We start from the raw sequence: 14,264 nt of genomic DNA on the forward strand, positions 1-14,264 counted from the left end.
CCCTGCCTAATTTATGCTTGGCTTGGGAGAGCTCAATTCTGACCCTAGGGGCAAACAGTAGACAAGCGCTGTGGTCCATCACCTTGGTGAACACGCACATTCACCCGGAAAAATGGAACAGGCAGCAAGGACAAATACCAGATGCGCCGTTTTGGTGATTCCAGTCGACTCTGTGCTGTGTGGATGTTCTGGGCGAACCAACACTTACATTGTACCAATTATTCAACAAAAACTTGGGGGGTGGGGCGGAAACCCTTGGATGAAATGGGATCATTTTCTTTTCCAACAGATGTAAATATCGTCTGGTTAAAACTCCACATCCACTAAATAGTGACTAGAGGGCTCCACTTATAGTGCACACAATGTTACGTTATATGCCGTCGGTCTCAGACTCCGTAACCATCATCAGTTTCTGCTTTGAATACTCCAAAGCGTTCCACAGAAAACTGTAAGATTAGATTTCAATCCAATTTATTAGTAAAAACTAAATGTCGGCAAAATATTTGTAAATTATCAAGCACATAACTACTGATATCTATTATTAATAATACACACCACAGGAAGCAGCCATTTCTAATAAAGATAAGGTGCAATACATCATTCAATAATTCATACCTTTCAGTCATCGAGGTGATAATCCACAATACAGAATGCTTTGAAATAGAAGTCAACTATTTATCCTTTGCAAGATGATGAAACATTGAATTATTTGTTGCAATGCCGTCTTTCAAGGCATTAGGTTAGGATGCTTAGATCAGCTGTTTCATTATTTAGAACGTGAAAACTTAATCAAGCCTGTTGAATTGTATCGTCTCTGTGATTATTCCCAACAGTAGCATGAAGGCCAGTTCATAGTGCAGGGACAGGGGTGGAGAGGCTGGATTCTTCTCTGCGAAGCAACCAATGCGAAAGAAGCATGCAGGTTTTTTGGTCGGCAAGCATGCCAAGTTTATGCAAGAAAAACGATCCATTTGAAACTCAGCAGGGAAGTCTGGCAGGCATCTTATTCCTCTATGTCTTGACATGCAAGGTATGCAACTATTGTATAAAGCGCAGGTCAAAAGGGCCCCTAGTGTGCACGTCTATCTGTCTCTCTCTCTTTTAAAGCAGGTTACCATGGTTATATTAACACAAAACAGATCGATCTACAATCTGTGAATGAATATAAGAACATCATTTCCCCTTCTTATATTTTTTTTTACAAAGCCAAGTGCTGGAAGCACTTCGTTAGTGTCTGTGTGTTTTCCATCCTAATAGGCGAATGTGATCCCATATATGACTTGATGGCCATTGTCCCATGCATACAAGATGCGCTCTTTGGGGTTGTAGTCAATCTGCGTGGTGTAAGAGTACTCATTAGTAAATGGCAGCCTCGGATTGATCTGAGTGTTTGTGTGGGTGTCGAAAGCATAAGAAATGTTAGCATTCTTGTTGTTGTAGCTGTCCACTGCGTACAGCACACCACAGACTATAAAGCAGTTGCCGTAATAGTTCTTCCTCAGGCCGGTCCTCCAGGTGGTCTCCTTCTGCATGGACAGGTCGACGGTGTTGAGCCTGCTGATGATTATGACCTCCTGGAAGGAGCCCACCTCGTCAATGGCCGGGTAGATCACCCACAAACCGTTCTCATCGACGGCAAAGTCTATGTCGGAGTGGCCCCTCCACCTCCAGGGTGTGGCCTCGTCGTACACCACGTCATGCAGCAGGGTCCAGGCAGCCACATACCTTTGCTTCAGATCGTATTTGATGATGTTGCGCGTGAAAGCTCTGTTGTAGTAGAAAGCCCCATTGTACACCACGTGACCCGTCCCAATCCAACTGTAGGGAAGTTTATAGGAGTTACTCCAGCGACCTGGAAGGAGATATCAGGCATGTAAACTTCAATTTTCCCGTTACATTTCATCCACTCCCATTCTTTTCTCCCTACCTCTCCTAAGGACACTGGCTTTTGATTGGGTTCTATGAGCACAAGCTGCCCATCCAGCGCTTTGTCCAAGTGGCTATTTTCCACGTGTGAGCCTGAACAATGAACGTTGCAAGGCTGTTCTGAGCCTGATCCTGATCCTGCCCCCTGCCTGATGTGCACACTTGTCAATGGAATTGAAATCACGATTGATACAAACTCTGCCATCCACCCAGCAATGTTGAGGCCAACTGTAGCACGCTCAGCCGAAATCAGCTAACTCACATCAGGCTGAATCTGAAGCTCTCCGAATCAGTGTGGCTCAATTCTACACCAAGCAATACATTTACCAAGTGGGAACCTATTCAGATAGATAATATGCTGCTCTGTCCATTAATGTTTTGGAATATCTGAAACCCGTACGTTAACTCATTTGCATATCCATGCTCTGTCACAGCTCTTGAGAGCAGGGTAATGGATTCCCAGGAACAAGTTGCAGATGGAATCCTATTGAAGGGTTCGGATGGTTTAGATATAGAATAATAATGAATACCTTGTAGTGAATTACAGGCTGGAATCTAACTAAGGGATTTGAATGATGTGTATGTGTAGTAATAGGCACCCAGTTTCTGGTTCAGATCTAATTGAGGGGTTTGGAAGATTTATGAATGGAACATGGATAACTGACTGTGAGCTGGAGGCTAGAATTTAATCAAGGGGTTTAGATGTAGAGTAACGTGATACTTGAGAATGAAGCTGGATTGGCCTGCAATTCCTGTCTGAACAGCTCAGCTATTTGCCTTGTAGTCACTCCAATGTATCTGTGGCACAGACTGAAAAGAACTTGGCAAAGTCAAGTTTAACAGAAATCGAATATCACCCGAGAGCTTCACTATATCAGCTGTTTATTTGGAAGGTGATTTATTGCCGCCTTGTTTAATGGTCTCACTGAGTCCAAGCCAAGAGATTGGACAAGCCAGGCATCTGCTACTATTACTCTCCAGCCATCTGTTGGGAGGTGGACCGAAGAATTCTATGATTACTCACTGTCCAGTTTTTCCGATTTACCACTTAAGGAAGCCTCCACCCAAGTGATGTGGCTGAGATCGGGACCTCGGGATGCAGGAAGTCACCAGCGTGGACCGCCATTATGCCATTCCGTCATGACAAGCACTGAAGGACCACCACACTGTCTGAAAATGCCTTCTCCCACTCAACTCACCAAAACATCACTCACAGAAAAACATGGCGACTAATCATTCTTGGGAGTGTGCGGGTAATGGCGTACATCTCACTTTCTCCCTTCTCTGTCACCCAGGACCGTGCAGCACATGTGATTAAGTGCATAGGTAGCCTGCTTCAGCCTCCTGCCAATGTTGCCGCTGAACCACTATCAGCTCTATCTCAGATTTTCCCCAGACACCCAAAGCAAAATCCTTTCTTCTGCTCAGCCACTCCCCACAACAGTGCAACCCAGCCAAATATGGATTGGAAACCATATCCCCCACTACTGCAGTACTGTAGGTCAGTCAGAGAGTTTTCAATGAATTCACCTCATTCATAACATTTCTGTTTATAAAGCATCGCAATAACATCAAAGATAAAGCTCACTGGTAATCTTGACTGAGTCACATGTTGGTTCCACTGCCCTTGGAGATAATGCTGTATTTATCAAGACAGGCACACTGTTTCTGATGGGGATGTCCAACTTTAATTAGCTTGAGAGCTGCGGCCAATGTACCATTTTATGTTGGGACATACTAACCAGTGCAGGCTAACGAACGTGAACTTCTGTTTCAATCCTTATAAAAAGAGCATTTTCACATTTGAAGTAACTTCTACATTGCGAGGGGCAATATTTGATCAGTTTTGGCTTGTAAACTAGTCAATATTTATTTGTAGGTCCTACAATTCTGATAGACCCCGCCTGCTTTTGTGCTACAGAAGCTGGAACAGTGCCAACTCCTTAATGTGTTCTTTTGCCTTGCTCAAGGATGAGGGAACAACAAAGAATCCTGGTGTTGGCGGGCCTTCAAACAGGTCCGTAAGAGTTCAGAAAGAAAGAGAACCCAGAACATTGGATTTTATGTAAAATCATTTTCGTTATTAAGTTCAAACTTGTCCATAACTTTGAGACTTGATTTTCTGTTCATGAAAGATCTAAGAACCTAAGAACAAAGGTGCTTGTAACCTCAAGGTTCTACTGCACTTCTGGACTGTGGAAGGGACCAAATATCTCATGTTAGAGTTTGCAGAGTACCACCTCGTCCTTGCCTGAAGTGTTTGAATTGAAAGTGCTGGAACAGGTCACATTGCAACATTTTCCAAAGCATTCAATTTTCAGTTGCAACAAAGCATCCAAGTCTGAGTCCAGTAAGAGCTTGAGGAGTCAGGGAAAACTCCTTAAACTCAGCTCTAATGCTCTCTCTTTAAGAAATGCAAGTGTTGGCAACACTGAAGATTGGTGATGTTGACATTGTTGGCCAACTGTTCGAATATCATGATCTGGCCCTCGATACCTGACCTGACCTGACGATGCCCTTCTAATGCCAGCTTCTGAATCCAGACCACTGTTTCTTGTGCGCTTTATAGAGCATTCCAGGACAATTGGTTTAACCATTATTCACAGCCATTAAACTTGTCAATCCAAATGAGTCAATTAGTCTCTACCCCCTTTAGTGGGAGGTGATCATGATTTAACCAATCCGCACTTCAGAATGGAATTGCATAATCTTTGGAAAATTTCAGTGTATAAACATGAAGCGAATGAAGTTGAAAAGGAGATGAACAGGGTGACCACTTATTTCTCTCCTTTGTTTAGTTTCTATCCTTTTAGTCTGCCCTTCATACTTTCTTCCTTTCCCCTCCATCAAGCCCGTTCCCCGCCACTGGTTGAAAGGTTTGGACCTGCAATCAACTCCCAGGCATCTGCCAATGGCTCCCTTGAGGCATCCTCCAGGAGGTATGTAAGTCATCGAATTATAGAATGAAACAGTACAGGAGAAAGAGCTATCCAATTAGTCCCACTCCCCTACTCTTTCCCCATATCCCTGCAAATTTTTCCCCTTCAAGTATTTATCCAATTTCGTTTTGAAAGTTATTATTGAATCTGCTTCCACCACCTTTACAGGCAGTGCATTTCAGATCATAACAACTCGCTGCCTAAAACAGTTTCTCCTCGTCTCGCCTCTTTTGCCAATTACCTTAAATCTGTTTCCTCTGGTTACTGACCCTGCCACTGGAAACAGTTTCTCCTTATTTACTCTATCAAAACCCTCCCTAACTTTGAACACCTCCAATAAATCTCCCCTTAACCTTTTCTGCTCTAAGGAGAACAACCCCAGCTTCTCTAGTTTCTCCACATAACTGAAGTCCCACTTCCCTGGTACCATTCTAGTAAATCTCCTCTGCACTCTCTCTAAGGCCTTGACATCCTTCCTAAAGTGCGGTGCCCAGAATTGGACACAATACTCCAGCTAGGGCCTAACCAGTGATTTGTAAAGTTTTAGCATATCTTCCTTGCTTTTGTACTCTATGCCTTTATTAATAAAGCCAAGGATCCCATATGCTTTTTTAACAGCCTTCTCAACGTGTCCTCCTCCAGGAAATGATTCAGCCTCTGTATATCTTTTTCTCTCCCTTCCTGCCCACCGTTATAGCATTTGTGGGATGAGGAATTCAGGAGCTGAGCACGATGAGCACAGTGGTCTATGAAGTCCGCTAAATCTCAATACTAGATTACTCATTTGAAATTGGGATGATTACTGTTATTTTGGATTATAAATTACAGAAAGGTTCAGTGTTGGTATATATTATAAATCCATCAAAAACAGATGGAATCAATATTCTTTCGGGGTCTTTTCCTCAATTTTCTTTCCTGAAGGGTGTGCCTCATACGAAATTGTTTTGCATGTCTGCCAGCAGCCCTAAGTGTCCATTCTTCATACACGAGCTTAAACAGTGAGTGGCAACCTCTTGACCAGGGAGGACATCACAGCTGAGCCAGGTCCTTTCCTCGCTCTTTGCTGACAATGAAAATTCATGGTATATAAAGAAAATATCAGATCCCATTCCTTGCCCCCCCCCCCCCCACCATTTTGCTGCCTGGTTGGTTTCAGGCTTGGCAAAAGCTGGCAAAGCTTATTGCAGAATCGGGAATTTTCAGTCTTCCCCAACTCATTCACAACTCACCTTATTTACCTGCCTTTTTCTCCACAACACATGTTCCCTATACCCTAACAGTCTGGTTGAACAGTGCAGGAAGAACTGAGGCAAGTTTCAACAGAGGCTTAGTTACAATTCCAGCTCTTACCTTCCCATTCATTTTTCATCTGCCATTGGCATTTTTTTTTACTCTCCAAACCCTCCTTAAATTCCACTTCCTCAATTCTACTCACCACTTGTTGGCCATGGGGAATGCCAAATGTCACACGACTAAGTGAGGTGACTCAGCTGCCAACTTTCCTGGCAGGACAAATGCCACCTCCATTTGAGGGTGTAGCCAAAATTAGGAATTAGAGCAATGAATCCATGTCTGTATAAAACCTCTCTAATCCAACATCAAGTGTTTCCAGCCAGAATGAGTCACAGGCATTTCTCTGAGTAAGGAATGTGTAACACTCAAGTGTGATAGAATAGATTGTAATGTTTCTTGTAAATAAGATACTGCTGTGTGTTGTGTCACAAGCAGAGGGCAGTAGAAAATGCTACAACAGGGCTCCATTGTAATTTCATCAGAGCATCTTGAGCTGAGAACACTGGACAAATCAAGGTGTGAGATTTTCATTTGTGACTCTGTGCAGCCGAGGCGTCAGCTTGTGCCAAAAATACAGATGTGGTAGCTGTACGTTTGATGAAAGGTCTTTGTTGAAATGAAATGTTATTGAATCCCCTTCTGGTTTTTCAGATTCAACATCTGGTCAATGGACTACTCAAATATCATTGACCTGATGGGGTAATGTTGGGTAGCTTTGGTTAGGGATTTCGCTCTACTGAAAGCAAATAACCCTTTGGCACTGTTTTAGTAATCACTAAATTGTACTGATATATGTGCAGTTTCCTAAATTTTTTTTTCCTTTTTTTAAACAAAAAGGTTGGAACTGTTTGGGGTTGTGTCACAATAATTTCCATTTTACCCATATTCAGAACTGATGGCCAAGTGATGGTGACTCCCTGTAACTGGATCATCAGAGGAGGAGACTTGGAAGTGTTTGAATATCTGCTTCGGAATGGGTTTGAGGGTTATGGGAAGGGAACTGGGCAGAGGTAATGGGATGCTGTGTGGAGCTTTAGCTCCTTGGAATGGATGTGAAAGACCTGACATCCTGTTCTTGTTTGACATTTTATGCTCTCACCTTGCTTGAAGCTTTCCATGTTGCGGTACTCCACCAGGGTGTTGCCGTAATAGTAGTTGGTGATGAAGATTTTGTCACCTTTTGCTGATGGATCCTTCATCCAGGCCCCTTCATTTCTCCCGTAAATGTGTTTAGTCTTGGGGCCAGAGATGGTAGACAGAGTCTCCTTGCACTCCCCTGTAAGGAACAAAGTGGCATTTCAGTTTTACTGTCCATTACAGAGTATTACCTCTGTCCCTGCATAAGTATTTGTGTTTTTTTGGAAAATCATTCAGGAATTGACTGCCAACCACCATGTTGGGATCATGAGTCATCGGATCAGCCACCCCTCAAACTGCCCTCCCCGGCTGAAAGAACCTCAATCAGAGTTCAATGCAAAAGTAAGGTATTCCACCCTTATTAAAGGGAAAACTGGCATTGTCCTCCTTACCAAGTGGGATCACGCCTCTCACTAGCCCCGTATCAGAAAGGCAATGACAGCTGTGGTGAAATCGTCCACAACCAGGCTTCCTGCGTGCTTCTGACTGGAGAATGATTAAAACATCTAAAAGGTACATCACCGAACATTCAAAAATACGTATGCCATGTGGAGCTGTGTTACTTCTGAGTAATCTGCTGTGCCTTAAATATCAATAATCTCACTGATTTACTAAATTAACTTTCATTTGAGAACATAAACATGCAGCAACCGAGTGGAACGTCCCAGTTGTGGGTGTTCACCACCATACCTACCACCGAAACCAACAGGACAGAATTAACCGTTCTGGTTAATAAATAATTCTGTACATTTAAAAGAAAAGACTTGCATTTATATAGCACCTTTCACAACTTCAGGACGTCCCAAAGCGCTTTACAGCCAATGAAGTACTTTGAAGTGAAGTCACTGTTGCAATGTAGGAAATGTGGCAGCCAATTTGCACACAAGGTCCCACAAACAGCAATGTGATAATGACCAGATCATGTTTTTTTTAGTGATGTTGGTTGAGGGATAAATGTTGGCCAGGACACCAAGGAGAACTGCCCTGCTCGTCTTGGAATAGTGCTATGGGATCTTTTACGTCCACCTGAGAGGGCAGACCGGAACTCGGTTTAACTTCTCATCCGAAATGGTTACTTAATGGTTGGGCCAGAGTAATTGTACAAATTGTGTAATTTAGGAGGTTCACATTGCAGAAACTTAAATCTATCAGATTTTCTTTTTTGCAATCATTCCCAGTGAGTCAGCCTCATTGTGCTATATTTACACTGAAAGTGATGTTTTGGGAACGACCTGCAAACGATGGGGTTCAAGACAGAAGACAAATGATCTGCAGCACAAATGTGCTGTGCATGACCAAGTCAGCTAAATGACAGGTCCATATGAGTCTTGAATGGGATTTGACTATGGTAATGTGTTGACATTATGTATTTTTAACTGTGGCAAGGATTTAATAAGTTTTTCCTGTGAGCCTGGCCCATGGATGAAACTTGAAATAAGCTCGCCCAGTGGCCCCCCTGCCGAGATTCCACTCAGACTGCAAATTACTTAAGAATGTGCTGCGGTGATCGAGCAGTTAGACTCCAGGATGTTGGTTTAATAAATGTAGCATTAAGCGGCTCTATAAGCAGTGTCTGTCTCAGTGCTGAATGTGAAGTAACAAACTCCTTCAAGGGCTCAGTGGGTAAATGCACTGTGTTACCAAGCCAGACAGATCAGGAAAGGCCCAGGATCAATCCACCTTGTGTGTTAGCGAGCCCCACAGGCCAAGAAAAGCCCAGGTTCAATCTCTGGTGTGGGCCGTTCATTGACGACAGCGAGGGATTCCATTCCCAATTGCTATCCAGTGACTCCTTATTGGAAAGTACGAGTGTGTGTGCATGTCAGTTGAGGAGAGTATCACACTTGCCTCTCACACCTCCACCATTGAATAGCCTGTCAACACTCACTATCCAGGCGCATATGTGAAAAGTAATCAGTTGCGTGAGGTACGAGAGGTCTGCCAGGTCTAGCGGAACAACACCTGAGCAGGAATCATCACCTTCAACAACCACTCACGCTTACTCAATGCCTTTAATATAGCAAATGCCCCAAGGTATTTCACAACATGAGAAAGGAATAGACCCTGAGCCAGGTTTAGGAGAAGGCTTATGCAAGGTGCTAAAGATATGGGCCGAGGAAACCTTTGGAGCTGGGCAGAGATCCACTAAAGTAGAAGAGTTTAGGAAGAGAATTCTAGAGTAGAAGAATGTGATGGCTGAAGCCCCTGCCCAGACGGTGAAGCAGGAGTGGCGAGGCACTCAGCAGCCCACATTCGGAACAGAGGGTGCAATCTCGGCCGTAGAGCTGGAGTAGCATGCAGAGGTAGTGTGGACTGAAGCTGCGGAGGGATTTGTAAATGAGAGTGGGGACTTTGAAGTCAGTGCATTGAGAGGTGGGTAGTTAGTGAAGGCCAGTGATAGCAGGAGGTAAAAGATGAACAGGACTTAGGACGGGAAATGAAATGAGCAGAGGACAGAGAATTGGAGGAAAAAAGTCATCTGCAGATAAAACTCACTTAAATCACGGTATCAACCTGGAAATATTACACAGATCTACATCCTACGGTAGTGCGATAAATGTTAGTTCAAATTGTGTTGATTTGGAAAAGCCTTAACAGCACATTTCATCATTCTTAGATCATCCTGTGAAACCCCCCCCCTAACGCTCACCATCATCCACCAGAGCCATCTTGCAATAGGGATGAAGAAGAAAAAAATAATTGGATCATCTTGACTCAGGACTCAACATATTGAAGCACTAAGTCTGGGAATATTGTTGATGCTTTAGGTCCATGATTCAAAACAAATACAAAATAATAAATAATATATTTCTTTTCATCGGTTCTTGACCTCCATGCAGCAAGTGTTCTGCGTGAGTTCCTTGTTGCACAGGTCCCCAGTGTGAATACGAAACATCTCACTGAGGGGCGCTGTGATGATCAGAGAGTGAATATTGGATTAGTTTTCTCAATGAAACATTGGATCAACCCCCATACCTGTATCAATGTGCCTCTATATCTATAGGTCAATGTGGCTAAGTTTTAACATCTCAGTCCATTTCATTAGCCATTTCGTGACACCATCTTTATTTATCTTTGTCGATCTACCTTTCCATATACTTGTAACCTTTTCTTTCTAAAGTCCCAAATCCATGCCCATCTATCCCCAAATTTCTCTGTGAATGACTCCAATCAGGCCCTAACCAAAGTCACAAGTGATATCCTCCGTGATCATTGTGCACCATGTCTCCTCGACCTCTCTGCATTCTTTGACATAGTCAACCACACCATCCTCCTCAGTGGGACTGCTTGGTTTCACTCTTACCTATCTGATCGTAGTCAGAGCATCTCTTCCTTCCCCCGCACTGTGGTAAAATTACTTATGGTAAAAGTTCCCCAAGGATCTATCCTTTCCCCCTCCCTTTCCTCATCTACGTGCTGATGCTTGGCGACATGATCTGCAGACGTTGGTTCAGGTTCCACATTTATGCTGACGACGCCCAGCTCTATTCCTCCACCACCTCTCTCAGCCGCTTTTCTGGCTCTGTGTTGTCAGACTGCTTGTCCGACACCCAATCTTGAATGATCTGTAATTTCCTCCACTTAAACATTGGGAAGACTGAAGCCATCATCTTCGACCCCTAAAAGCAACTCTGTACCCCTGTCACAAATTTCATCTCCCTTCCCAGCCTCTGTCTCAGGTTGAACCAAACTGTTTACAGACTTGGTGACCTATTTGAACCTGAGCCAATATCCGCTCCATCACAAACACCGCCTCTGTAACACTGCCCACCCCTACCTCAGCCCATCTGCTGCTAAAACCCTCATCCATACATTTGTCACCGCTACACTCGACTGTTCCAGTGCTCTCCCAGTCTCTCATCCTCCACCCTCCATAAACTTCTGTTCATACAAAATTCTGTTGCTAGTGTCCTAACCCTCACCAAATCTGATTCACCCATCACCCTTGTCCTCAGTGATCTACATTGACTCCCGATACCCCAACCCCATAAATGTAAAATTCTCAACCTTGTGTTTAAATCCCTCCAAGGTATTGTTGCTTCCTATCTTAGTAACCTCCTCCAGTCCTTTAACCCCCCTCCCCCCACAGAACTCTCCACTCTTGTGCATTCCATCGTTCTCTTCACCCTACCATTGGGGCCGTACCTTCAGCCGCCTAGTCCCCGTGCTCTGGAATTCCCTCCCTAAACCCCTTTGCCTCTTCGCCTCCTTCTCTTTTAAGACCCTCCTTAAAACCCTCGTCTTTGGCCATGCTTTAGGTCAATCCTCCAATTATTTCTTTCTTTGGCTCCACATCTTTTTTTTTGATTATGCATCTGTGAAGTGCCTTGAGATATTTTTCTACGTTAAAGGTGCTATATAAATGCAAGTTGTTATTATTTCAACCTGTGTTATTATATATCAATCTGTTTTTCTTCTGGTCTGTTTGTATCTACCTGGTGTCTGTCTCTGTGTTTATCAGTCTAATTTATCTGCCTGTTTACCATCGATTAGTCTGTAAATCTGCCTGAAAGGTTATCTAAAAAGAATAAAAACAGTAGGAGAACTCAAACTATCTCACTGTTGTCAAATTGCAGCTTATTTCTCCATAAATGGGATGAACCTTACATAAATGATCAATGTATCATGCCATAAAAAACAAGTTCTATTTTGATTGGTATCTCACTCACCAAAAGTTTGGTAACTGTCGTCTTGAGTGTGGCTCACATGCTGCCTCCGTGTAACCCCTACCAGCGGTCGTCTCCTGGCAATGGAAGCGAAGGAAGTCGTTGTTCTGGTGTTTGATGGAGTATGCGTAGTAGTTGTAGCAGTTGCCCTTTGAGTGGTGGTGGTGGCGGCGTCTGCAGTGGTTGAAGTGGTGGTGGGTGCGGTGCTCGTGGTGGTGGGTGCAGTGCTCGTAGTGGTGGCTTCGGTGCTCGTGGCGGTGGCTTCGGTGCTCGTGGCGGTGGCTTCGGTGCTCGTGGCGGTGGCTTCGGTGCTCGTGGTGGTAGCTTCGGTGCTCGTGGTGGTGGGTGCGGTGCTCGTGGTAGTTTCGGTGCTCATGGTGGTGGCTGTGGTGGTCACAGGAACAGTGGTGGGAACTTTGGTGGTGCTTGTGGTGGGGACTACAGTGCTCGTCGTGGTTGCTGTTGTCGGGGCTGTGGTGCTCGTAGTGGCTGCTGTGGTGGTGTGGGCACCAGTGGTGGTTGAGGGGGCTGCGGGGCTCGTAGTGGTTGCTGCGGTGGTTGTCGGAGCTGCAGTGGAGGGGACGGTGATGGGAACTTCGCTGGTGGGAATGGTGGTGGTGGTGGGGCCTGCACTAGACACGGGAGCAGCAGTGGGAGGCGGGAGGGGCACTGTGGTGCTAGCAGAAGCTAGCAAAGCTGACGTGTGATCTGCGCCACTCATGATGGGGATGGTGATTGGAATGGCGGTGGGAGTTGTGGCTGTTGTGGAGGGTATAGAAGGAGCTGAGGCAAGAGTTTTAGTGGGAAGTGTGATGGAAGCACTGATGTTGGTAGCAGTTGCAGTGGCCATCGTACTGATTTGGCTGGGTGTGGCGGTTTGCGTATCTGGGATTGTCGCAGAAGAGGTGGTCACGTTGGCATTGCTGGGGATGACGGTCACGCCAGGACCTGTTGGGGCTGTGGTGAGAATTGTACTGGCAGCAGTAGGAGTCTTTGTGTCAGCAGAGGGAATCAGCTGTTGGCTTGACTTTGTCGCTATCTCGGGATTGATAGTTGTGAGCGGTCCCAGTGCAGGATTTGGTGCCTGAGAAACGTTAACCCCCGGCTCCATGTGCTTAATGAGTTGATCGTCCAAAAATAGTAGAGTAGCATCCTCACCACTGGCGGAGCTGGCTTCTGTTTAGAGACCAAGAAATAGCGAGTTAAGTTTAACTGAAGTTCTGATGCAAGGCCCCACCCGGAACGTTAATCTGTCTTTTTTCCCTTTCATATGCTGACTCCTGCTGTGTATTTCCTGTTTTTAAGTACAACTTAACTTTCAGTAGGAGCTGTGGACTTGTTGATTTATAGTATTTTAAGAACCACAACTCATTTAGATCCTGGTCACATCAAGACAATTGCAACAGTGGATATTTTATTGGCTTTTGTTGGCCCCCATCAAAGCTATTTGAATGGTAATGTCACTATTGAAAATGCGAATAGCTTCAAATGATTGGTATTTCCCAAAGGTTTGGTTATAACATTAAACTGAGTAAGGATGAGAACCACTGTTGCAGTGAAGAGTTAAAGCTCGAGGCCTGATCAGATTCTCAGATCCCATTTCCCAGAATCAAGTATTGGATGCAGGAGGCAACATAAAGCAAACCCTAACACAGTTCTACATCTAAAAGTTCACAACGTGCTTCATAAATAAACCACACTGTATTTACTGAACATGACAGTGGTATAAGTACTGTTAATTGGCTCAGTAGTAGCACTCTTGCCTCTGAGTCAAAAGGTCATGAGTCAAACCCCAATCCCAGATTTGAGTATATAAACTCAGTTGACACATGAGTGCAGTACTGAGGGAGTGCTACACTGTCGGAGGTGCCGCCTTTTGCACAAGATGTTAAAGTGAGGCCCTATATGCCGTTCAGGGGACATAAACGATCCCATAGCACTATTTGAAGAAGAGCAACATTTATCCTTCAACTAACACCTCCAGGAAGCGACAGACTGGTTATTTATCACATTTACCATTTGTGAGACCTTGTTGTGCGCAAATTGTCTGCCACCTTTGCCTACAGCGATTACACTTCATTGGTTATGAAGCGCTTTGGGACGTGAAAGGGGCTACATAAATACAAGTTCTTCTTCTCCTTCATTATATTAACAAACTGCTACTTGAACACCTCTGACCTTTAATCCATTCTGTGCTGTTCAGTTGGAATATCAGCTATCCACTGGACACATCAGGGTGGGTCTAATACTGTTGAGGAAACATCAGTCCTGACAGTATAAGCCTTTTCGCAACACAAAACCA

At 44.4% G+C, this 14,264-nt stretch overlaps 1 protein-coding gene across 1 annotated transcript in view; it reads right to left on the bottom strand.

Annotated features, from left to right (window-relative positions):
* Nucleotides 1–454: 454 nt before the first annotated feature.
* Nucleotides 455–14,264, bottom strand: part of olfml2ba (olfactomedin-like 2Ba) — a 51,612-nt gene continuing 37,802 nt past the window's right edge. The window contains exons 6-8 of the mRNA XM_067990771.1: nucleotides 11,966–13,138; nucleotides 7,258–7,434; nucleotides 455–1,852 (exon numbers count right to left, since the gene is read on the bottom strand). Coding sequence (XP_067846872.1) covers nucleotides 1,251–1,852; nucleotides 7,258–7,434; nucleotides 11,966–13,138 — 1,952 coding nt within the window. The 3' untranslated portion in view covers nucleotides 455–1,250. The remainder of the gene's footprint in view (nucleotides 1,853–7,257; nucleotides 7,435–11,965; nucleotides 13,139–14,264) is intronic.

This window comes from Heptranchias perlo, chromosome 9, assembly GCF_035084215.1.
Source record: "Heptranchias perlo isolate sHepPer1 chromosome 9, sHepPer1.hap1, whole genome shotgun sequence".
NCBI classification, from domain to species: domain Eukaryota; kingdom Metazoa; phylum Chordata; class Chondrichthyes; order Hexanchiformes; family Hexanchidae; genus Heptranchias; species Heptranchias perlo.